We start from the raw sequence: 27,573 nt of genomic DNA on the forward strand, positions 1-27,573 counted from the left end.
TTAAACATAACATCTTCAGTATTTCAAAAAGAACGGTTTATGTCGCATAGCTTTTCTAACAAATCATTTCCTTCCTTCCAAACGTCAGTTAGATTGCAAGAATGGTGAAATTTATTATAAAAGGTGGCATTGGGGCTTTAATGGACAATATGCTGACTCGTATTAGTTATTGAAATATCAGAATCTAAATCCTATTAATGTTAAAACTTGTCATTTTATTATATAAGAAGAGAATAAATAATATGTTAAAAAAATGCACTTATTTATTTTACATTTATGCATATAAAAGAAAATACTGGCTTAGAATCCAATGTACTGATAAAATATTGTAAATATACTGGCTTGATATCCTAGTTCTGTCATATGTATGTGCATGATACCTTCCAAACTGCATTTATCCTTTAATTTAGAGGACTCACTTTGCATATGGAGAGGACTGGATTCTTGAATCATTTTATGTTCATTACTTCATCTGTCCGGTCAAATTAATTCATTGTATGGTGGAACAAAATAATCTGAGAACCTATTTATGTGTAAATATTAAATAATGATAAAGAATGCATCATACATAGTTATTTTTTATAAATGTTTTCCTGAATCATCTGTATCATTACAGGGTAAAGTAAATATGTAATGTTGGTGAATACTTTTGGCACTTTCATATAGTGCTCAAAGAAACCAATGTCCCAATGCCACTCTAATTATAAATTGGACCTGTCCTGCATTCTAAGTGGGGTGCTCATCAGGCTTGTCGAAACAAAATTTAATTTGCCTGAGGAAACTGTGATCGAGCTGATGTTAATGTCTTTTCAAGATGTTGACATACCTAACACGTCACAATCAAAATCAGATCATCGCTGTGACTACATGAAATTGAAACCTGATTTTAATCAAACTGAAGCATGGCATCTCGTACTAATAATGTCATTTTGTACTCCCAAACCTCCTGACATGGTTCTGTTTCGAGAAAACACAATTTTCAGCAATCTTCAAAAAAATGCCCCCAAAGTATATGCATGTATAAATGGTAAACAGTCATGATTTAAAAACAGAGAGGTCAGGTTAAGCCAACATTTCACCTATTACTAAATTGGCTGAAAACAGCGAGTGAAATGCGTTTGAAGGCTGCAGTGGGTGAGCCCATTGTGCTAATTTACACAGGTAGAATCAGGAAGTGGAACCGTGTGTATGATTTAGATTTTTAATGTAGCTTTAACAATTTTCCAGTCATATCGCAACTATGTATGCAGTGTGGCAGTTTAAAGTGATGTTTAGCACTGGGGCATCATGTAGCAGACATGTAGCATGATTTCCCACCCAGTCACATTATCCCGACACCAGGCCAACCAGTCCAAACACTAATCTCTTAATGCTGAGCACCCAGAGAGGCAGCTGTTAGTACCATTTTTAGAAGTCTTTGGTATGACTCTGTCAGGGTTCGAACCCATGACTATCCGCATCCGGGGCAGATGCTCTAACTACTAGGCCACCGGAGTGGTTCGGGAAGTGGAACAACCTACTATAGGTAAATCAAAGAGATGCCTGATGATTATACAAGAACAAAAGTTATTACATATTATTGCCTTGAATGTGAGTGTGTGTGTGATTAGGATTTTAACGTACCTTTAACAATTTTTCAGTCATATTGCTATGATGTCTGCAGTGTGGCAGTTTATAGTGGTATAGCACTGGAGCATCGTGCCACAGACATGTAGCATGACGTCCCACCCAGTCACATTATCCTGACTCCAGGCCGACCGGTCCTAACACTAACCTCTTAATACTGAGCGCCAAGCAAGGCAGCTGTTCGTACCATTTTTGGTATGACTCGGTCAGTGTTCAAACCCACATCCTTCCGCTTCTGATGAGAACACTCTAACCACTAGGCCACCGGAGCGGCACTACCTTGAATGTGTGTTTAAGATATGTGTATTATATTTCTGGCAAGTTTGTGAACAGTGGCATCATTTCTTTGGGGTTGGATTTTACTTCTTATATATAATGAAAAGCATGATCATTTCAGCTGTCAGAATAATGTTCAAATGTAAATAATTTTTAAGCTGATTTTGGAAGCAATTAGCTATCAGCAAAGCCCAACAAAAATAAATTTCAAAAGTCTTGGCAGACAGAGTTTTACTTTGTGAAGCATGCCAGTGTAAAAAGATAAAAAAGATGGGAGGGGGTTATTAATGTTTTGCACATTCTGCAAACAACATATCATATGTCAACTCGGTTCTGACCAGGATTCACTCAGAGAATCCAGCAGAGATGTTTGAACACCAGGACCATCCAGTCCCTAGAGTGTAGTGATGAACACTAATGACGCTTGAATTACCTTCAAACCCCTCTGAACCCTATTGAATTTATATCCAAATTGTAGCTATTGCAACATTGTGTGACAATATTAAAAAAGGGGAAATTTTGGTCATATGGAAAATGGAGTCTGGGCTTGTGAAATTTCAGTCAGGGCTTGTGATTTTATTTAAGTCCCTAGCCCAGGGCCTGTGTGTAAAAAGAAAATTTGTTGAGCACTGGGTAATTTCATACTTTTTACTTGCATTCTTTGTATTAGGATTGGCCATTTAATGGTAACAGGCTGATTTTATTCATGCAAATTACTGGCTGATTCAGACCAAATAATGGGCCAATTCACACTAAATGACAAGCCAAGTATTATAATGCTTCTGTCAGATTTATTTAGAATTAATATTTATCCTGCATATTGTACTACATTCAAATCATGCTATAAAATACTGTGTATTATGTAATAAACTAAATAAAACTTGTATACTAAAAACAAAGAAAAGTGGGGTCCTGTAAAAATATTATTTAGTTCCATGCAATATCATACGTCAATAGCAAATGTCTATATTCACTTCAATTTATGGATTTCATAAGATAAAAAAACCAATTTTAATCTTTGTTTAAAGCACTATGTTAACTTTTGCTCTCCAAATTCATAATGTATCATTTAATGTTCTGCAAATTACTAGAAATAATCAAAGCAGTTGATGTGTTTTCGTATATATATATATATATATATATATATATATATATATATATATTAGTATCAATATGTTAATGTTTTGGGTACCTGTTTTGTCTAAATATACTGGTTTGAGCATGTTAATTCCTTTTTTATATATAGATTTATGTAGAATATTTCTTTATACTAAAGAAACCCTATATACAAATGCAGTGAGCACTGGAAGTGGCTTTCTTTAGCTGAATTTATAATGTATTATTTAAATGTATGCATATCATTACTGAAAGTGGATACTCTACCAAAGCAAAGAAAAAAAATGCTGACTTGAAATAATTTTGCATACACTGGTTACATGGAGGTGTTATTATAGTGTATGTGTGTGTTCCAAAATTAATATTCAATGGATTAAATTTGTATTTTAAATGGTTATAAAGTTCACTCAAAAGACATAATTTTAACGATAAAAGCAGGTAAAAATTTCATGATAATGGTAAAGTACGTGTTACAATTTAATCATCAATAACTATTCATGGAATTGTTTGTGTGTAAATATTATGCGAAGAAAGCACAATCTGCTTGAGAAATCAGTAAGTAAGAAGTCAATTTATATGCAGTACATTTTGATAATGTGGTTACTGACCTGATCTATTAAAAGTTAACTTCATAATTTCTTGATTGAAACACTGGAAAGTTATTCTGGTTGAAATCTAAATGCAACAGCTTCTTTATATTTTGTTCTGATTTCAGCTAGAACTTTCCTAAAAGCTATCAATGTAAATTTAAAACCATATGATAAGCTTTTACATTTTCTTACCATGTTTTCAAAAACAGTAATAAATGTTATATCAGAGATGTGCGTTCCATTATTTTTTCTTTTAATATTTCATATGGTCTGAAATCAGCAAGTCCTAATCATCTAGCATTCCAGTTTATCATACCTGTCCAATCATGTACTGTATTTGCAGGCCTATACTTTCTGACCAGAAAATCTTAGCTTTGTCTAATACTCTAAATTGACTTATATATGGATTATGTGATCCGAATCACTTTATCATATTTCTCTTATGGAAAATAATTCTCCAGGAGTACAAAAAATAATGTGCAAAAAAATTTAATTATGAACAAATATAGGATCCCACAGTAAGTATTTTAAACAATTATATGATCATCAGTATTAAAAATTAACACAGATCATATGTAATTGCGCTAAAGCAGCATGCACCAGTAATGTATGTTGTTTGTAATATGCATTGTTTAAATTTAATTACATATGAATTTACAAGTTAGAAGATGAATAACCATGAAAAAGACATATTCCATCACAATTTTCTTCTTGCACTTAATGATCAAATATTCCATATAACCCACTGAGACAGACAGACAGACATAGATGTAATCATGATTGTAAATCTGTATTGTTCACTTACCTGATGACTGATTTTACTTGTGTACAATTGTAGTACTATATTACTTCATCAATTAATACCACTAGTTAAGTGATCCCTTCACATTTTTGTTTCCACTTCCATTATTAAAAGGATGACATGGCTTTGTAGTAGTATTTACATGCTAATTAAATAAGCCATGGCTGTATTCAGTCATTCCAAGATAACACCTGTCTGAGGTCAACACAGACCAGATCCGATTAGCGAGGCTACCAATAGATAAATGAGGCTACCCATGGGTATTATGAATACCGTACCATATAGTTAAAGAATATGTCAGATGGTTACTATTGTAAATTTCTCTGCCAGTGACATTTTTTAACTTGCCGACAGAACTGACAGCAATTTAAAGTACGTCTAGCATGAGCAACAATCAAATACAATTCCCGCCTAAGTACAGGAAGAGTACATGCATTTTAAACAAAATCTTAATTGTTGGGAATGGAGAGGTCATTATACTTGCAAAGAAAATTAGAGAGATGCAAACTGGTCATTCTTGGGATTTAACCTAATGGAGACTATATGGATATAACTATTGTGAATATTTAAACCCTAAAGGAGTATGGTATTTATTTTCAAAGTTTACATTTACTGTTTCATTTATAAATGTTTTCTCTCTTTGACAAAAAGCTTCAGCAACATGGGGGCAATAAGTTAAACAAGAACCAAAAAATTCCATGAAGAGCTGAACTTTGTTTTCTCTCTCTCTCTCTCTCTCTCATATATATGACCATATTTGATTTTGATCACGAGGTGCAAAATGAAACATGCCATGGAATACATTCGCATCCTTCTCTCATCCCCCAACCCCCAGAAAATGCATTTTAGTATTATTAATGCAATTTCCCTATTAGTAATAATCTGAAATAGCATACAGTGATACTTTTAATATTTATGAAACCAGAAGTTATTATAATTTAATTTCACACAGCATGCAAGTTTTGTCCTATCTGTAACTCGATAAATCTTCAGGTCACCATCATTATATGTAGCTAAAATCACATAATACGTTTAAAATACTTCTTGTGAAACAAATTAAGTACTTTTAGTTACATTTAATGATCCTGAATGGAAAGGTTACCGAGTTTCAGGTAGGATAAAATTCGTGATGCTGTGTGGAACGAATTAAAAATCACAATCCAAGGTGTTGATCTGGCCTCATCTTATACTCTGCATCGAGTTCTATAAGGATGAAGGATGAAAATTTTTCCAAATTTGTTGATTTGACCTATACTCCGCATCGACTTATATGCAGCAAATACGATACGACAAGTGTGTCATTACATGAATTGAACTAGAAACCGACACAAACTAAACAATTCATAGCAAAGTCAGTTCAATTAACGTTTTTTTTTTTCAATGGCCATTATTATTCAAATACAAATCATGTTTTCGGTGTTTACATCGATATGTGTATTTCTTTTTTTTTTTTTTTTTTGTTAACGTCTTTAAGTGTTTCTAGTAATCGAAATATAGCAAAAATGGTCAAATATGGGGCGACTATTTAATGGGGGGTTGGGTGAGAAGTTTCAGCACAAATAAATATGAGCCTACCCCGCACTGGCACCCCATACCCACCCCTACCGGAAACTGTATGGCAGTTTCTTTATGGAGAAAGTTCTATCAGTGACACCTTTACGAAGACCATGGATTCTACCAACGTTTTGCTACGTGGTTGAAAAAAATAATAGAAAAAATACTTAAAATAATTTGGTCAGTAATCTAAGGACTGGATTTTTACCACTGATATTGTCATTCAAACAATTAAACAATGAGAACTCACAAACGAACACAATTGCCACACTCCAAAAACAGTAATTTCCCTTTAATGATGCCGTCTGCCGAGTGCAGCTCTGCCAAAAGTAACACATACTTTTGCATTCAGTTTGTGAAACCAATGTAATCATATACATTTAGCAATACTCAAATTTAGAATCTAATATATAGTCGAAATATTATCTATTTTATATGAATCACATGTGACTTTTGTAGTTATTTACAATTAAAATAAGTTTGCCGTTACTTTTGACTTATACATTGTGTACATGTGTCGCTTGATGGCAGTTGGGAGGAAGAAGGAAAGATAGTTGATGCCACTATCAATTTAAGCTAAATCAAAGAGAATATATAGTAAAAAAATACGTTTTTGTAATGAAACTGTCAACAAAAATTTTTTCTGGAGTTTTGCACAACCAAAACAAAGGTGCTTGTGACTGGTAAGGCAATGGCTGGAGGCAAGTCCCCACGTTGAGTTGTTTTATGGGTTATGGGTGAATTTAGTCCTACATGTAAGACCTGACGCTGATATTTCTGTTGTGAGCACCTAAACAAAATCAACATGTGCTATGTCTTACATGTAGTAAAATGGTTCATTTAGAACTGGTTCCTCGCCTCTTGATTTATTTATACGACATTATTGTTGGCTCCACTAGTAATTGCAGATAAATGAAAAGAGACGGATACCAAATCGTTAGTCATGGTATGTACTTGATATTTCACATAGGCCTATTATAACGATGGCGGTCAAGTGGTTGTGCTCTCGGCGACAGTTCCAATTTCAGCCACCTAGCCTGGCAATGATAAGATAAGATAAGATTTATTTAACGTAAACGGTACAACAACATAAGCTCAAATGAACTTTTTACCGACATAAAACAAAAGAGGCATTACAACATGCATGATGAGCAAGACACACAAACCTATCATAATATATAAGGTAAATAGAGAACTCGCCCCAACATATCTGGAGAAGTTGCCCCAGGATGGTTGGAAATGTCACCCCAAATGGGAGAAGTTGCCCTAATACTTGTAACCCAGAAAACCTATTTAATATTTACGTGTTAAATAAGTAATTTATTTAAAAGATAGAAATGTGTGCCTTAGAACAATAATGTTAGCAATAAAGATATTGCCATGGTGGTTACCACTTTATTTGATCACAATTTGAATTGTTCATTAACCGAAGTGTCAATGCATAGTTGAAGAAATGTTGTAGATTATATGCTATACCTGTATCTTAATTCTATTTTATTATGTTTGTCATTCTAATGTAATGGTGCAGATGTCATCATAGCAAAGTGTATATCCCTTTTGGTCATTTGGTAAATTTCATTAAGTTCATAGATGTATGCAGTGGTATCAGATTCATTGTCAAATTTGCTGAGATCCTACTTTTCATTGGACATCTACAAAAAGAACAGTAGCACTTGTTTAAAAATTAATATTGTTGGTATCAAAGAGTAATTTATGGAAGTGTTTAGAATTGAATTAGAATTTTGTCAGATAAACCTGTCAGAAGATTCATGTCACCTTACAACTTTAATTACTCTTTTTGGTAGGTTTTATTTTAATTGCCTTCCATTTGGAATCAGTTCAGCACTTGAATTTTTTCAGAAAATTATGTCAGAAATTCCGGAGTGACATGAGAGAACACTCTGTCATATGGAAGATGTTCTTGTTAATGGGGAAACACAGAAACAGCATGACAAAAGACTAGAAATGGTCATTAAATCAATTCAAAAGGCCAGCATCACTATGAATGATGAAAAGTGTGAATTTTCACCATACATTATGTTTCTTGGGCATGTTGTTGACAAAAGTGGTTGCTGACCTGATCTCGAAAGAGTCACAGCTATAACTGAAATGGAAACATCAAAATGCATAACAGAGATACAATGATTTTTTAGTATGGCAAATCAGCTTGGCAAATTTAGTCCAAATTTGGCAGAAAAATCAAAACCATTATGTGAGCTTTTGAAAGGTAAAAACTCGTGGACTTGGGGTCCAGATCAAGAACAAGCTTTTAGAGATATCAAGCAAGAATGATACCTTCACCAACTTTATGATCGAAATAGAGAAATAGCTGTATCTGCAGAAGCACTCTGAGTTTGCATTGCTATGTATGTCAGAAACTGAGCAACACAATGTTCAAAATAGAAAAAGAGGCCCTTGCAATCACTTGGGCATGTGAATGCTTCAGTAGTTAATTAAATGGGTCACAATTCAAACTTGAAATTGACCATAAGCCATTAGTACCACTAATGAACACAAAAATTTTATGAGATTTACCCCCAAAATTCAGCATTTTAGAATGCGTTTGATGAGATTCAACTTTTGTATGGTTCATGTTGCTGGCAAAAATCTATTAACTGCCAATGCCCCATCCAGAGCACCTTTAAGTTATTACTCTGAGAGTGACAGAGAATTTGAGGCTGAAACTAATGCCAGTGTTGATTTCATAGTTAGTAATTTGCCCGCCTCAAATACTAAACTTGAACAAATAAAGTCTGAATATTGAAATGATTCAATTTGAAAACAACTTTGTCTTGTTCTGTGAACATGGAAATCTGCTATTGATGGAAAACTTTACTTGGCAGATAGAGGTAAATTTACAAAATGGTCTTTTAATGAAAGGTACATGCCTGGTCATACCAGAATCACTTAGAAAAGAAATATTAGAGAGAAATCACAATGGTCACCAAGGCATAGTTAAATGCCAAGAATGCGCCAAAATGTCAGTTTGGTGGAAAGGACTAAGTACTCAGCTAGAACACTTGGTAAAATCTTGCCAAAATTGCATCAAAAACACAAGAGATCAAGCTTGACCAATGATACCAAATGAATTTCCAAGTTAACCTTGGCAACGAGCTGCTTCAGACTTGATTGAACTGAATGGTCAAACATATCTCTTGGTGACTGATTATTTTTCATGATACATCGAAATAGCAAAATTGCAAGGCACAGGTTCAAAAGCAATTGTCAGTCATCTCAAATCATCTGTCTTAAATGGGGGATGTTGTTGGTTTGATCTCCGGCCAAGTCATACCAAAGACTTACAATAATGGTACTAACAGCTACCTTGATAGGCGCTCAGCATTAAGAGGTTAGTGTTTGGACAGGTCAGCCTGGTGTCATGATAATGTGACTGGGTGGGACATCATGCTACATGTCTATAGCATGATGCCCCAGTTCTAGACATCACTATAAACTACCACACTGCAGACATCATAGTGATATGACTGAAAAATTGTTAAAGCTGTGTTAAAAATCCAAATCACACACACACACACAGATTCAAGTTTTTAGTAGTTTCTAAAACTTCACTAGAAACTGGTTGTCAAAAACATTTATAAATCAATTAAAAATAACCCAGATAACATAAGAGCACATGTACAGTTTAAGTTTTAAAACACCTGTGAATGTGCAAGAGTTTGTTTTGTTGGTGCAGATAATATCAATACCTGCTAAAGTTGCATGCAACACTTTTAGCCTGGGGCTACAACTGAACACTATAACTGCTCAGCTGAGTCGAAAGAGCATATTTAAAGCTATAGACTACTGTCACTTGTTATGCATGTAAGAAATCAGAGGACTAAATCATTTTAGCCAGGTAGCATAACCTTGCATTTGTCTGCATACTGTGTTGCATAATTTAATCTTGAATCTGAAGGTATGGTATAGTATTTTGTATCACTGTTAATGTTTTTTATATGGATGACCAGTGTATTCCCACAATTGTGTTGAATTACTTTGATTTTTTTTCTCCCTATGTCTACCACAGTTTTAAAGTAAATAAGCATTTTATTTGATTGGTAAATTTCTTTACTGAATTATTGGTGGTGGATAGGAAATAATATTAGGCCTCTGGAATTTGATATATATGCCAAATATGTATGACAGGACCAACATTATGCCTGACATTAAAATGACCAAATCGGTCATTTGGAGCTTCTAATAATATATTGAGACTTCCAGGCTTCTGTAATCAGTATGATGTTATTACCATTACCATTACTCCTTTAAAACTTAGTCATCATTGAAAAGTCCTGTTGAAAAAAAGTCTCACCTGAAGTGTATAGGCTATGCTATTCCCAATGACCCTTAGAAAAATCTATGAGATATAACTGTCTTCCAAAGATCAAAACCATATCCTTTTTCAGTGAAGTTAAAAACATCATACTTACTTAAAAGACAGCTGTTCCTGCCATAATTCAGTATTCTATGCATAATAAACTGGCTTTTACCTGTTTTAAGATTTGGCAGATAAAGGTCATTGTTTAAAATTTCAATGTTGATGTTACTCTATTAACAGTTTGTTAAATATGGGGTATATATTGTTTTTTTCAGGGGCTGGCAAGGACTTGTTGCAAATGGATGTCATAATTTTATAACCATCATTGACCCACAGTCTGTGCAGGTAAGTTAACAAAATGGCTAAGAGAGTGATATTTGGTTAATTTTTAAAGATGCCTGTTATTATCCCCATACTTTTAGAAAGCGTTGGGGATGTTATGATAGTCTCCATCCATCAGTGATTATGTCCATCCATCATTCCATTACCACTTCTCCTAAACACATCTTCTAAACCACTGGGTGGAAATTAACAACTCATTGTCGTTATGTTGCCCCTATAGTAATTGTGAGAACAGCTTTTGCTTTTGCTTCTGGAGTTCCCAGGAGGATGTCAGAAGTCAGATATATCAATATTTCAATTACAGAATATACTTCAGGGCTGCAGAGACATAAACAAAAGTGGGAAAAAAATTCAGACTTCATTTTAAAACACAGTCTTTGCCTTTTGAATAAATCATATATCTTTCTACATTCGACCACAGGATCCTACTCATTCATAGATCTGGTCATTTGCAATCAATCAGTTTTCATTCATTTCTCTTAGAAAGCTGATCATGATATCTGTTGCACTGACCACTTCACATTATACTTAAGAAGAAAGACACCCAAAAAACAGAGGGTAGATCAGAGATGGATATTGGATGAGGCAGAGTGACATGTTTCAATCCCTGTGTGAATCAAAGTCATTTGACTGATGATTGTGGAGTGTTAGAAGTTAGCATGCCACACTCATGACTGAAAGGGTGTTGGTTCAAATCCTGCCATCAGACTTGTCTGGGTCAACTACTATTTTGTGTTCTTGGGCAAGGCACTTTATGTCAATAGCTTTGGCACTAAGTAACCTATTTGTCCTCTGTGCTAAAATGCACCAAACCTAACCAAAAACCAATGATCATTTTTAAATTGTAGTGGATCCTATTCTCTTATTTATTAACATACTCCAGGATATTTATGAGAATAGAATACAGAAAACATCAGCTGTTCTTAAGTCTGTAAGTGGATCAGGGTTGGACGATGCTTGTAAGGATGCTGTCATTAAGTGGAGAAATGGCTTCAAAGACCTAAATCCCAATTTAGTAACTGAAATCAGAATATATATATATATATATATATATATATATATATATATATATATATATATATATATATATATAAATATATATATAAATATATATATATACCAAGCTAATGTTCAAAATACCATCAAAGGGATTGAGATAGAAAAAACATTTTAGAGTAAACTATATTACCATATTTCACGTTATTGTTCGTACACGAAAAAATAATTATTAATTTCAGTGTACAAAAAATTATATATAAAATAAATAATTATCATTTGGTGGTACTGACTGACCATGTACAAAAAATAAAAGGATCATACCTGAACAAGTTCTATGGAAAACATGCTACTGGACAACCTAATGATACAACCATACAAAGTAAACATATATTTTCTGTCTCATTCTGTTCTTATTGTTATTGTTGTGGGGTTTAACGCCATTTTTCAGCACACGATAGGCTATACATGGCAGCCAGTATTAATGGTGGAGGAAGAACCCGGGAAATGCCCGGAAAGAACCACCGACCCTCAAGAACATTCTGTTCTCAACTCAAGAATCTAATTACAATAAAAATAAAAGTACTCAAAGATTTTTGTTGTTATCAGTGAATGAGAGAGAGAGGATTATGTCTCAGTGTGCAAGCTTGTCTACATGTAGAGCATATGTAGCTGTTATTTTGTCTAATGTTGGCAAAATGATTAAGATGGTTTGAACATGTATTAGTTATGGTTATTATTTATTGGTAAATTGTACACAACGATATGAAACAACATTGTCAGGAAATTAAGCGCAACTTGTATTTTTACATTAACAATAATCTCATTATCAAATTGCAATAAAAAATAAAGAACTTGAAATCACGTTTGTATGTGAGAGAGAGAGAGATGAAACAAAATTTTATCAGTGTATAAGACCATATTTATTCAGTGTGCTTTTTATTTGTAGCATTTGCAAAGAGAAAAAAGTCTGTTACCAGATGGTTGTGATAATCCTCATGTATTACGAGCCTACTATATTCCATTATCAATAAACACTGCTAAATCAACAATTCATTCTTGTTTTAATTATGACGTACATTGTCACACCACATGGCTATGCAATGTTATTTACACAGTAATTAAGCATGCTTAGCGCCTTGGGTTATTCCAGTTGAAACCAGATTGATTGCAAGAATCAACAGAAGAGGTCAAATCAGCGAGGCTGCTAGTAGAGAAATGAGGCTCTCTTCAGGGAAATGAAAATCTGTCAGTGTGCTATTGAAGCCATTGTCATTCAGCAGATGTTATAAGGACAAACGATCATATGCATTAATTGTTATTCGAACTCGCCAATAAAGATAATAGTGGGGTATATTGTAGAATAGATCTGCAATAAAACGTTAATTATATCCAAGTCAAAACAGAACGTCAAATACTTAAAAGATAGTATATGTATGTTTACAAATTGATTTAACAGAGTCCGTGACTTTCATATTTACAAAAGTTTTTATATTTTATTTTTGTTTGACTATAATGAAACAATAAGACTAGTTGACCAATGGTCTGTGGTCTTCACTTTAGCATGTACTGAGATGTAATTTTTGTTGGATAAGAAAACATTAAAGGTCTTCCGAACTCATTTTAAAATTCACATGGTGTATTGTTACAGTGACGGGCTTAATAAGGAGAACTGATTAACGATACTATTTAAAGGTATGGTTTGTGAAGTCCTTTGTCCATTTGTTAATAAAATCCAGTAGAAATTATAACGACAATAAGAGAGCTTATGCACGTGGGCACCCACAGGATTTTTTGCAGGGGGTATGAGTCAGTTGTGGCCAGGAGAGCTATTATAGTAAGCAGTCAAGCTAATATTTACTAAGCATTTTGAACAGAATCTTGTGACATATTTTCAGCTTCATTTGCATGATTAAACTTGTCGGAATTTATGTATATAAATATATATTTGCAGTATGATTTTGGTTTTGTGACTTAAGCTGTGGGCACCTATACTTATGCATCAATCATTGTATTTTCTCACCAGCAATTAATCATTAATTTTTGTAAAAATAAAATGGCAATACGTTATTTTTGATCTTTTTTGCAAACGTAAATCTTCTTAGTAGAAATGTTATGTCCGATAATTTAATGGATTTTTTTGAAAAATACAAAGTGATATGTATGAAAAATTATGATACATTTAAATAATTACCATTTTGATAACTGGTATGTGTATGAAAAGTTAAAGGGTACAAAAAATACATGAAATACAGTAGACTTGAAAAAGTCTTGTCTATACTTTCTTATATACAAAGGGAAATGAGTCTTTTGGATTACCTCCCCTTACCCCACCAGGAGCTGCTCCATATGCTGGTTATCATCAGTTTTAACTTGAGCTCTGAAGTCCAGACCAGATGGACTTAATGTACATCAGGTAAATTCAGAGAGCATGCATGTTTCCGGTCCTGTAGCCTTGCCTCTGTAGCAATTTATGAGAGGGTCCTAAAGGTTATTTTCTACTTGTCATTAGAAGTAAACCTGTTCTTAGCAATGAAACTGACTTGGGTCATTAAAATGATTGAACCGTCTGAATGAAAATATAGGTAGTTTGGATATGTGGACAGAGCAAGGATCTCTTGCTGCCAAAGCCTTAGCTAGCTTGTATGATAGTTGCTTCAGCAGGACATTGGCCAGATGTTTGAACTTAGCAGAGTTGAACAATGTGAAGAACCGTGGTAGATTCCACTTTGGGAACAAGGTTAGAGAGTGAGGTCAGGATAAATCAAAGATGGTTAGCAAGTTTGAGAGATCTTTCTTGTGGCTATTATGTCTGAGTGTGTCAGAAATCGTGGAGTGATATTCCATAATAGTTTTCATTGGTAAGTAACAAACAGAGCTCAAGCTTGTTGTTCTCAAAAAGATTGATGTTAGATTTTGGGTGGAAGTGCTCTGAAGTCCCATGCAGTGTGATGTGATAAGATTGATGTTAGATCTTGGGTGGAAGTGCTCTGAAGTCCCATGCAGTGGGATGTGATAAGATTGATGTTAGATCTCGGGTGGAAGTGCTCTGAAGTCCCATGCAGTGGGATGTGATAAGATTGATGTTAAATTTTGGGTGGAAGTGCTCTGAAGTCCAATGCAGTGGGATGTGATAAGATTGATGTTAGATTTTGGGTGGAAGTGCTCTGAAGTCCCATGCAGTGTGATGTGATAAGATTGATGTTAGATTTTGGGTGGAAGTGCTCTGAAGTCCCATGCAGTGGGATGTGAAAAGATTGATGTTAGATCTTGGGTGGAAGTGCTCCGAAGTCCCATGCAGTGGGATGTGATAAGAGAGAAAGTGTTAAAAATTTAAATATCAGTAATAGATTATAAAGGATGTTATTTAAACATGTAATACTCAGGAGGGAGTCAGAAACCAGGGCAATTAAGACTGCTAACTCAACAAACTGGTGTAAAAGAGATCATTACACCACTAGCCCACACACCCATATTGACTTAAGCTACTGTCGTCACCAAAACTAACTCAATAAAAATGTTTTAGAGTTCATGTCTGATACTATGATCTGAAATTGTGTAGATTCCACACCATAATCGACATACTTCCAAAATTTAGATGCATATTTGTCTTTGACAAGCACATGAATTTCCTTATAAAATGTCTACATCAATCATGGCTAATTTAGGCTACATTTTTGCAGCAGTGGTGCAGTAAAATGATGACACATTCAGATATGAAAGATGGTCCACATGGTTTGTTTTCAAAAGAAATCGCACTTTGCAACCATAATTTTCCAATTGTAAATTAACTTTTTCTTTCCATATGCTTTGTGCATTTGACTTTCAGTCTGAGGCTGATTAACTAGACTGATTGCAGTACCTTATCATTTTATGCCAGTTTATTCATATTTAACATAGAGAGAAATGATAACCATTTACACAGCATGCAGATAGATGCCTTCAAATGAGGTGATGTGTCATCATATTGATTTGTTTATGCTAAATCATCCAAATAAACAAATGAGAGTGAAACCGTGCAACTGAAATTTTCTAAAGAGGCTTTCCCTCTTTTAACCCAGTCCACCACTGTGACCAAATAAAATTATTTTTTGGCAGGAAATCTGAGTGGTAATGAAGTCAGCAGTTGTATATGTGTCATATTTTGCTATGACCACTGTAGGAGGAGCTACACATTGCTCATTGGTATGTCAGACTCATGATAACCAAGGATTGCAGACCAAACCAAGTTGGTTGCCTCAGTTTGTCTTTGGGAAAGGCACGCAGCTTTCATTTTCTCTGCATGAATAGCCAGTAATTGCTCAAAGTTCCATTACAAGCCAACCAACCAAGAACAAAAATCATCATTATCATCATCCCTAAACCTTTGTATCCTTGAGAAACTGAAATTAATCAACATTTCACAAATGGTTAATAATATAAATTCTTTACTGCAGACTAGGTGCCTTTTAGATTCAGAAAACTATATGTCTCCCAAACAAGAATGTAATATAAGGGACCGACCATTTATTTTTCATGGGAGACCTGAGATTTTTTCTTGTTTTACTTGTACTATAAATCAGAGCACAAACTTTTTTAAGCGATTAGAGAGCCTTATAAATTTTTTCCATAAATCCCAGTTTCCACTCACCCAGTCCTGTACAGGCTGCAGTTTAAATGATAGGCCATAAATGGGGCATCTGTGTTATTGAAGAATATGTAAAATGCAAATTTTTTATAATTTTTTTGCTGGTATTATCCATAACATTTGTAGTGGATTCAGTTTCAATTGTATATTGACCAAAATTTAATGTTGACACAGTGATTTGATTGTGAGACTAACATGTTATTCCCATTGGTTAATTATGGTTTGACAGAGGAGCCAATAAACTGTTCTCACTGGTTTATTATGGTTTGACAGAGGGACCAATCAACTATTCCCACTTCTTATGGATTGATAGAGGGACCAATAAACTATTCCCACTGGTTAATTATGGTTTGACAAAGGGATCATTAAACTATTCCCACTGGTTAATTATGGTTTGACAGGGACCAATAAACTATTCCCACTGGTTAATTATGGTTTGACAGATGGACCAATAAACTATTCCCACTGGTTAATTATGGTTTGACAGAGGGACCAATAAATTATTCCCACTTGTTTTGGTTTAATAGAGAGATCAATAAACTATTCCTTCTTGTTTATGGCCCTATATTCATTGCAATTACATATTTGTACAATAATGTCTCAAGCTAGAAAAACTGTAATTAAGAACTGTATATCAGCATTGCTGCATATATGTAAATATAAACAAGCTACTATTATTGCAGATTATAAGCTGTCTTTGTATACATCTAGTAAAATTTGACTATAGGGTTCATGATGCACTATGCTAGAATTTGATTGAAATGCTTTAAATGGAACATTGAAATAATATTGCCCACATTTATGCAGATTCCTTGCCTTGTTCACTTGGGTACAGAAAAATCTGTTAATACTCATTTATCAAACAGCAGGGCAATCACTCAAAGAACATTGGAGTTTATCAAACAACAGGACAGTCACTCAAAGAACATTGGAATTTATCAAACAGCAGGGCAGTCACTCAAAGAACATTGGAATTTATCAAACAGCAGGGCAATCACTCAAAGAACATTGGAATTTATAAAACAGCAGGGCAATCACTCAAAGAACATTGGAATATTGCAGCCAGGTGAACAATAAAGATATGTTAGTATTGCTAATACAAGATCTACAGTACTTAGTTTTTTATATTAAAACAAATGTGAGAATAAGTGTCAGAGTAATGGGGGGGGGAGTAGATTATTTTTCAACACATTCAATGTTTACTTTCTTTAAATTACTTTTTAATTATGTATGTTTTTGTACTTTTTTGTTGAAAACCTTGTATGTGTAAAACAGAGAAAAACATAGACTCATAGGAGAATAAAAAATTAGAAATGCATTTATATTTTTAAAAAAGATCAATACATTCATGGAATTTTCTGTTTTAATTGGGTCATCAAATAGAAATATGACCATTACTTTTCATTTCATTTCTCTACATAAAGTGGTTTCTGCTTGCTAACAGTGGTTTAAAAAATTTCGTTACAAAAACTGAAAATTTGTAAACAAGAAATAAATAAATATTCAGTTCTCAAATGTTACAAAATCAGAGTTTGCTATAATGACCTGAAAAGTTTATATCATGTAGCAAACTTGTCAGAATTTATAGAGTATAGTGGACAGGAAGATAAAAAGATCTCGTCAATTTAAATGGATCAGAATATAATAATTGGAGACATGAACATAATAGTTTCTCCATTTTGTTTTTGTTGCATTGGTGTACTATTAAGAAAGAAAAAAAATTAAAATAGTTTTTTATTATATAATTAAAAATATAAATCAGATATGGAAGTTTGTTAAAACTTGATCATAGTAAGGAGAGAATCTATGCAATCTGTGTGTGTCTAAGGGAAAGAAAAAGAGACTGAAATCATTTTGAGATGATCTCTGATCTAAAGAAATTGATCTGCATCAAGTCCTACTGTATCTAGGTAACTTTAGTCCAACATTTGAGAAGCTGATAATCCCAGGAAGGGGTGTTACAAATTGTGAACAAATCATCAGTGTTTCAATTTATGATCTTACTATGCATAAAGTTGAAGCCAAAGTGAAATTGAAACCCAATTAAAATTTTATTCTTAGTGTTGTGATGAATATGAAATAAGTTTGTATGGTTATAGATGATGCAAAGAAGTGCATAAATCGTATATTTACCTTCCTGATTATAATAGTGGACTCACCTCATTTGTCATTGGAACTGTCAACCCGAGGACCTCCAGTGTGTTCATATATTTTAATCATTAAAAGTTCATAAAAGCAGCAAATTGATTAGATAGCTATTTTGATAGATAAAGGGAAAAAAGTATGGTTTGTCCATTTCTTTCAAACAAATATGTTCATTTCTTTATATTCACAGATTTGTAGATCAGCAATATTTCCCTGTCTCACACAAAAGCACACACACACACAGCCATCAGTAATCAGAAAAAATAGCTAGATTTGATTCATTATGGCCAATAAGTCAAGACATTTGTTTTCCTCAATATTTTGTTGGTCATTACTATTATCATTCTTGTCATCATCCTTTGAAAGTATCATTCTTGTCATCATCCTTTGAAAGTCTCTTGCAGGTACCCTATTACAGGTTACTGAGTAATTACCTTGTACAAGATTACCTTATGAAAACATTTTTCTTTGACATAAAATATTTTACTATGGATATCCTTCTGAAATGCACTCGCATGATAGCTTAAGATTTTATATTTATAACTTTTGAAACCTTTTTGCATAAACTTTCATTTGGTTTGGTGAACTGGGTTCCAGCTCCACAAAGTCAGCATAGATATATAATAAACATGTCCATTCAACTGTCTGTCCATCTGTAAACAAGTTGGTTTTTTCGAGATAATTTTAATGGGAATCTTTTTCAACAAAATTTGGACAGAAGCTCTACAATATGTTGATGAGAACTTCACTGAGTTCAGTTTTTAGCTGCCTTAGTTATTGTTTATAGGAGTTATTGCCCATGGTTGCCTTGCCTCATAACTTTTGTTTCCATAAAGTAACTGGGAATGGTTTCAACCAGATTTGGTATGCAACTTTATAATGAGGAGGCCGCAGATGAATCAGATCTCAAGCATTCCAAGACGTTTACGGAAGAGTTGACCCCTGCAGATTTGAATGATCCAGTTCTGTATTCTGTAATTTCATTATTTCTTATCCTGTTCAGTAGGTCATGGGTTCGACCTATGGTTGAGTCATACCAAAGACTTATAAAAATGGTACTCAACACTGCCTCGCTTGTCACTCTGGATTAAGAGGTTAGTGTTAGGACTGGTCAGCCTGGTCTCAGGATATTGTGACTGCATGCTACATGTCTGCAGCATATGCCTCAGTGCCTGACATAACTATAAACTGCCACACTGCAGATGTCATAGTGATACGAATGAAAAATTTGTAAAGCTACCTTTAAAATCTAAATCACACATGCACCTTAGCCTATTCCAATCTTCAGTTTTTTGTTCTTTCAAAAAGTACATATTATCAAGTTACTAATTCCTCAGTAGCCATGTGCATCAATTGTGGAAATCTTAACTGCATGAATGTAGAATGATGTCCTCAAGGGGTTGCAGAGCAAAAGAATATTTTTTGTGACCTGCAGAAAGTTGTTTAAAAATTTTCATATGCTTCTTTCTTCTTAAACATTAATGTTTATTGATGTAAAGGGTATTACAAGTTCATCATTTGTTATCAGACTGAATGATGAAAATTTCCTTTTTGTAAGCTATTGCCTTTTCAACCAGTGTACATCACTAAATCATCGGTCATCAAACCACTTGGCAGGCTGTGTGACATACTTACGACAAATAGCTATGTGACTATGATTTCCTGTTTGCATTTTTCTTGAGACTAAATAATGACTTTCACAAGTGAAATGCCAATTAATTTTATGAACAGATCATGCTTATTTTATAAGGATTTTCTTTCTGTACATACATGTTAATAGTAATCTTCAATTACATATTTGGTATAACGGTACCAATTGCGCAAGTCCAGGTGGGCGGAGCTTAAGGTGTATGGAACATTGTATTCAGAATTAAAGAACAAAACTAGCTGTGATTGGTGCATTATGTAAGACTTGTACTTTCTGTTTGGCTTAAAAAAGAGTTGAGCCTCTTGGCAACATGTGAGTTTGTGTTAATTTCTATCTAGATCATATTTTGTATTTTTTATGATTTTTTTAAAATATGGTACACATGCCTGAAAATGTGCTTGTTGTGACTAGATAACTCTTACCCCTGTCTAGTTCCAGTAGAGTTATCTCTCTTAAATGCAATGGAGTACCTGGTTATGTCATTGTCAAATTGACAATCTAGCATTGTTCTATATGACAGCGTGTGACATGCATGCCCAAGTAGGACAGAAAGTATATTTATTTCACAAAACATTAGCATTGAGGTATATGGAAAAACAATTGGTACCGTGATACCATTTGATGGGCATTTTTGTGTACACATGAATTACAGTATGTATTGTAATGTGTAAATGTGAAATCTAATCTTCAAATCTAATCTTCAAATCACAATGGACGGAACATCTGTAGTGTGAGGCCCATAAATTTGATTACAGCATAATGCAGGCAGTATGTTTAAATAAGACCTGCTTAGAATGTTTGTAGCTGTGAGAGCCATCATTCAACTGATAATTTCACTTGTATATTATTTTGTGTCTTACAGAGGCTGAAATAATTTAAATGGGTGCGTGACCATATTTATATAACAATTTGACATAATTGCAGGATTTATTTCCCTGTAATTTTATTTTTTGTTTATGACCAAACTCTTCTACAACGATTTTATAAATGGCAGAATTCAACAGTGTATGATTCCTAAATTACCATTTTTACCCATGTGTAAGTCAGGTCCAAATGCAAACTTCACAGATCAAGATTTGTTGTTGCATAGAGCTCTACCAGACCTGGATCAGTACAATTTGTTTGGAGTAATCAGTAGAACACACAGCATGGAGCCTGATCTGCTGGCACATTATGCAGTGGTAGTTTTGGTCTGCTGCTGTATAATATGGCAGCAGATGAAGGTCTGTGTTTTTTGTTCTACTGTTACTCCTAACTGCATAATCCCAGATTTTCCAGGGCATTGTGTAAAATAAAGATATGGTCTATTTAGTTTGCAGTTGGACCTGACTTTTATTTATGTTAACACTACTACTTCTTTGTACTACATTTGCATGTTTGTAGATTGACAGTCATATTTGAAAACTGAGCCATATCATGTCTGTACATTCTGATGTAATGTTTTCTTTTTCAGGTACTTCAGGTTTTAGACAAGCATAAAGGGAATGTTGTCAAGGTAAGACTTTTTATGGTAAGACTTTTCTTATTTATGGTTTGGATATCAGGTTAGTTCTGCTAGATAGAATGTGATTGGTAGTGGCTCCAATTTCCCAAAATTTGTCAAAAAATTTCCTTAAATTGGGATTTGCATTACTTTGCATAAATTTCTGACAAACACGTTATGGAAGTGGTACCATATATACCCATAAGTTGAATCCAATTGCAAACTGCACAGACCCAGATCTGTTATACCGTAATGCACCAACTGCTCTGGGCCTGTGGAATTTGTTAGGAGTAATCAATAGAATAAGCATCTTGGACCTGGTTTGGTTTAAAGTAGTTTGCCTACATTGTTTTATGATATTTCCACTTCTCAGTCATGTCGTATCCTATACAATACAGCTGGGTTTATTTTTTTTAAATTTATTTTTCATATAATTTTATTGTTATGATCAATGATACAAAATGTATCCACAATAATAAGTACATTTTATATATATATATATATATATATATATATATATATATATATATATATATATCTTGGTTTGTTTCTGCAACACTGCAAATCAAGTTCAATAACTTGTTTTGTTGGACTGAACCCACTTTAAATTTTGCTTGCAAGGCTTTTAATCATTTCTATTTCCCATAATCAACCTTTATTATACACAAAGCAGTTTGATTATTTTAGTTTCCCACTATTTTAAATATAATGAAAATTGCCTAACCCATAACAGTGCAACTGACATTTTTTGACATTTTTTAAAAATATTTTTAGAAAACTGAAAAAAAATTATCAATATGAAAGTCATGTACAAAATCCTCATTATGGTCCTTCTTGTATTTAAACTGTGCATTTATTCAAATAAATTTTAAAAAAATAAAATATTAATGATAATTTTAAAATATGATTTAAAATTTTAAATTTTTGTACAATAATTTTACAAAGGGAAATAATTCCACATATTTCTGTAATGTAATATATGATAATGGAAACATTGCTCTCACCATTTGATACTGTCAGGCACACTAGTGTCTAAAAAGTTCTAATTATTACATTATTTATAATTGTAATTGATAAATTCATAATAATTAATCAATCATGCATATTTAAAGGGAAATGAAACCATGGGATTCTGGTCTCATCAAGCAGGTAGCCACATTTTTTTTTGGGGGGGGGGCTGTTTAAGAGGGGAATCACTATACAATAAATATAGCTACACTACTTCCATTGTTTGGCAGTGCCAGATTACCAAATAGGCAGAGTAGGTACCGGCCTACGAGCACCACACATTTTAGGGGTCCTGCGACAATGGATCAGAATAATATTGATTTGATCTTGAAAGAAAATTACAATCAAGCTTTCTTAACTTGTTTCCAAAAGATATAAAAAAATGAGTGAAAGAAACAAAAACTTTATGTTAAAGACTCCTTAGAGAAAATACTGTATTAATGTAATGTACCCATTAACAACTTAAAGTACATAAACCATAGACATTAGATTCACATTACAGTTTGTCTCTAAAATGTTAATTTGTTTAATAATATTAATAATTGTTAATATTTGTTTTGTGTAATAAAATTGGTTTATTAGAACTGTTGGTTGATAAAATTACAAATATCTTAGGAGGTAATATGCAAGGTGGGCCCCGAGATTTCAACTGCCTAAGGACCTCCACAGGATTTAATCCGGCACTGTTGCTGGGTATAGTGTTTTGTTTTCAGTATAAACAAAATACCTCGGCTGACTTGATACAGTGCCGCACATATTCAGCAGTTTACATTCAGTGAAGAAACAGTGTGTGTGACATTATTACATTCTTTTTGTGTAAGTGTGAGAAAGACAGTATCAACAGAGGAATCTTCTGGTTAAGAAACAGTCCAAAATCATCCTGATGCCAATATATGAAACTGATTATGACTGTATATTTTTAAACCTTGATGTCTGCTTTTAATTCTGTGAGAAACTCATAGTTCCAAAGCAGGCAATAAGAAAGATATTGAATAATGTCAATATGAGGAAGATAATTTTTCATTTTGAGTGAAACAGGGGCCTTCTTCTCTTTGGAATTCATTTGTCCATACATTTCCAATCATCATGATGGTAACTTAACAAAAGTTTAAGACTTTTATTTTCTTTATGTGTTTGGCTCTTAAACGAATTGAATCTTTACTTTATCTCAAACATTTTTTTAATATAGCTTTTAATTTTACTTATGTAATATTAGTGTCTTTACAATAAAAGAAGTAGTCATGAAGTCCCTAACATGGTCTTTCCAGTTACCTTTGTTTTTCTTACTTGTTCCTACTTTTTTTTGTCAGGCTTCCTCTTTTTCCCAGCTTTTTCCAAGGTTGCCCTGTTGTTGCTGCTTCTTTATATTTAATGTCGATTACATGGGTGCATGAATAGCCATATCAAGTGAATTCAGATATTTTTTATGTGATGTGGAACTGATATTCAAAAAGATAGTGGCAGTAAGGATTTAAAGAGATTGTATTAGCATTTAACAACAAAGCTGCACAATAATGGTTATGTGGTGCCAGTTGTAAGTGAAGTTCAAACAAATTAAAAGTGAATAATTGCACAAAATCTTCAGAAACAGAAAATCATTGCAAATAAATGTAAACATAAAGTTCTGTTGTGATAATATAAAGATAAACAGGGTGAAAATGTTAAGTTCAGTAAAATGTAAAATAGTGTAAAGTATTTTTTAGCTGACACCTGGTATGCAAATACCAGAATGCTTTTGTTTGAGGTTATGGAATTAAGTGAAGTAAAGGCCTTACTTTTTATAGTAATTTCCATATTAATATCACTTGTCTCCTACTTTTCACTCTTTCCCTACTATTTTTCTAAGGGATGCTGGAAAGTAGCCCTCTTTTATCCCTATCTTTCCACTAAGAGATGCTGGAAAGTAGCCCTCCTTTATCCCTATCTTTCCACTAAGGGATGCTGGAAAGACTACTAACATAAAATTGAAATTCAGTCATGGAACGGTTTCATTTTTTTGTTGGTTTTTATGGGTTTAGTGTCATTTTTCAGCACATGATTTGCTATACATGCTGGCCATTAAATGTTTTGGAGAAAGAACTGCTGAATCACGGGAAGCTTCTGGGAAATTTTTTTATATACTCATGTTCACCTAACTGAAGCAGACAGAGTTGAGATGTCGATGATCTGGGTTTAGTGTCATTTTTCAGCACATGACATGCGATACATTCTGGCCAGTACATTTGTTGGAAGAAGAATTGATGGCTCACAGGAAGCTGCTGGCAATTTTCTTTAGTATATATACACACGTTCACCTAACTGATGCAGACAGAGGTGAGATGTCGATGATCTGTAAAGGCAAGCGTCTTAGACCATCTGGCTAACCAAGATCCTGGTTTCAATTTACATTAGTCTAATAAATGATGACTACAGTAAATACAGTGCAATTAGAGAGTAAGAAAATTGAAGAGATTTCACCTGTATGTACAGTAGAAAAGAAATGTTCCCAATTTAGGCCAATAGTTGTCTGGATTTTGTTTTAACAAACCTGGAAGTGAAAAGGGCCAAGCATAGTTTGAAGTTTTCTTAAGTAACTTTTGTTTTATCAGTATATACACAGAAAATTAAAGTCATTTACCAGTTCTGTCTAATTCAGCAACAAAAGACTTTTAACAGTTAGCTTTGGTTTCATGAGCCAAACTATTTTTACAACTCAAAATGACCACACATGCATAAGTACAGGTTGGATATTGAATTTACAGTGTTCTAATTATATTTAGGTAAAATGGGCCAGAGAAAACTATAATCATGACCTAAGCAGTCCCTATTATCTGCGTCTTGCATCAGGAGATACTAATGGCAACATTATTATCTGGGATGTTGATAAAGGGGAACCCCGTGCCGAGTTTTCTGATGGCAACAAAACCATACAAGGTACATTTATTTTGTCAGTATTTATCATTGTCCTCTTTATCTTCATTACTAACACTGCAATCACCAGCACATGTTACATAAAGAAAAAGTAAATAATTTCGATGATAAAAATATTTAGGAGATAAGGTGGAAATGTTTTAGTATTGGTGTGTGTAATATTAACTGTAGTGGTTGTGTTGGTTGTCATATTGATGATTTTTTATACTGATGATGATAATGATTATTTTCCTGTTTTCTCAATTTATTTCTTCTGAAAAAATGCATATAACAAGACATTTTTTAATCAAATATGTTAGTTCTTACACGAATACATGCTATTTAAAATGTAATAAAGAAATCTTGTCCTTTAAAAACACAATTTTTTCTTTGGCAGAGCTTGTTACCTTTTCACATTTATATATTTACTTGTAGATTTGGAGTGGCTTGGCACTCAAGACGCATCCCATGATCTGTTGGCTGCTCTCCATCCTCCATACTCTCTGGTTCTTTGGAATGCTGACACTGGAACCAAGCTGTGGAAAAAGTCCTACACAGAAGTTCTGCTTTCCTTCTCATTTGATCCATTTAACCAGAGAAATGTGGCATGTGAGGAAATTGTTTTAAGATTAATAACCATAAATAAAATACGGTAGTGTAGATGTAGTCTTGTGAATATCTTAGATTGATTTTAAATTTTTGGTTCTTATGTCTGGCTTGTATATTGTAATTACATGAAGTATACTTAATGTCATTGCTTCTTATTTAGTTGATAAAACCCTTCCTTCTTTATAAAGGCACAAAATGATGCTGTTAAAAATTAGAGTTGAATTAAGCATTATCATTAGAAGGTTTGATGTACATCACATTGGGGGTTCTTTAAATATGTCACCCAATAATAATAAAATAATACCTTACTACCTTGCCAATGCAGCCCTCCCAGGTTAAAGACTTTTAGCTAGAAAGCTAACAAAATTCTGATTGTGCAGTCTTCACAGTGTTAGGACCCATTACTGCATTCCATCTCAAATCCATGAGTATAACAGAGTTGACTGAATGTGCTTAGGTTGAGGACCAACTGAATTGGAGCTGACATAAATTTGGACACAGATTTACTAGGGACCCTAAACATGATATTGAGTCCCCAGGAACTGGTAGGTCCCCATTCAGCCACAGCAGATTGCAGGCTTCTCCTTACCAGGATCTGCAAGACGGTTAAGATGGGGGAGGGTCTGCTTGTATGTCATTGAGATAGGGATGGTCACATGTAACTCTGGTGTAAACAAGAGACCTCCCTCTGACTCTTCCACTTAGTTGTAGGATTGTTTCCCAGTGGGATGTGTGATAGGGACATTCTTGTGACCTTATTGGTTGCCTCGCAAATCCCCCCGCTGTTGCAGAGACTGAGGGGGATGGTGGTGTGCTGTGAATTCTATCCACCTGATCATTAAAGAGGAGAGTAAGTGATGTTTGTTAGGAGCATATCTTGGGGCTTGATTTGTCTGTAAGGTGGAGATAGAGAGCATTGCATCTTTTCCCACCCGTTGTAAGTTCATACCTGTTATTACAGTTATAGGATGTTGTGTCTTTATTATGAAGTATAATGAAGTGGATCATCCTTTGAATATGCTTCAACTTATTCTGTCGACTAAACTCATGGGATGCCTTAAATTAAGATTGTGACTTATTGTGTATATGTTGTGGTTGTGGAACCAATGATCCCTTGTGTATGGCCTAGTCTGCTTGGAAATGGCAGTAGGTCATCTGCATGGGTAGGATATGTTCCAGTTCATGTTTTTTGGACAGGTTATAAAATGTTTGATACTGTTTGCTTAGTTCTTTCCCTTTATGTACAGATATAGAAATAGAGTTGAATCCAGATCAACATCACTTCGAGCGTCACTTTTAGTAACATTCGTGAGCAGGACTCTACTGAGTAAACCATGTATGGAAAACTACCTGTACATGTCCAACCAGAGCAGGAGCCATACATTAATATAAACAAGTTTCTGTATTACACTAAAAATGTGCACATAAAAAAGAACTGAAGCATCATTATTTAGATACTTACAAACAAAGTGTGACAATATCCTTTATGGGACAATTTTACCTGTAGGAAAAGACCCAATGACATTCTCTAAAGGTAAAATCAA

The 27,573-nt window shown here is 33.8% G+C and overlaps 2 protein-coding genes across 2 annotated transcripts in view; one reads left to right on the forward strand and one right to left on the reverse strand.

Moving 5' to 3' along the window:
• LOC149794946 (phospholipid phosphatase 5-like) overlaps positions 1–6,312 on the reverse strand; it is a 46,467-nt gene extending 40,155 nt beyond the window's left edge. Inside the window, exon 1 of the mRNA XM_089963736.1 lies at positions 6,215–6,312. Coding sequence (XP_089819862.1) covers positions 6,215–6,312 — 98 coding nt within the window. The remainder of the gene's footprint in view (positions 1–6,214) is intronic.
• Positions 6,313–6,485: 173 nt separating this feature from the next.
• The window catches only part of LOC149794947 (WD repeat-containing protein 11-like), a 117,902-nt gene continuing 96,814 nt past the window's right edge, over positions 6,486–27,573 (forward strand). The window contains exons 1-5 of the mRNA XM_089964609.1: positions 6,486–6,647; positions 10,558–10,627; positions 21,494–21,535; positions 25,291–25,444; positions 25,856–26,029. Coding sequence (XP_089820735.1) covers positions 6,583–6,647; positions 10,558–10,627; positions 21,494–21,535; positions 25,291–25,444; positions 25,856–26,029 — 505 coding nt within the window. The 5' untranslated portion in view covers positions 6,486–6,582. The remainder of the gene's footprint in view (positions 6,648–10,557; positions 10,628–21,493; positions 21,536–25,290; positions 25,445–25,855; positions 26,030–27,573) is intronic.

Source organism: Sinohyriopsis cumingii, chromosome 7, assembly GCF_028554795.1.
Source record: "Sinohyriopsis cumingii isolate HCF-2022 chromosome 7, ASM2855479v2, whole genome shotgun sequence".
NCBI classification, from domain to species: domain Eukaryota; kingdom Metazoa; phylum Mollusca; class Bivalvia; order Unionida; family Unionidae; genus Sinohyriopsis; species Sinohyriopsis cumingii.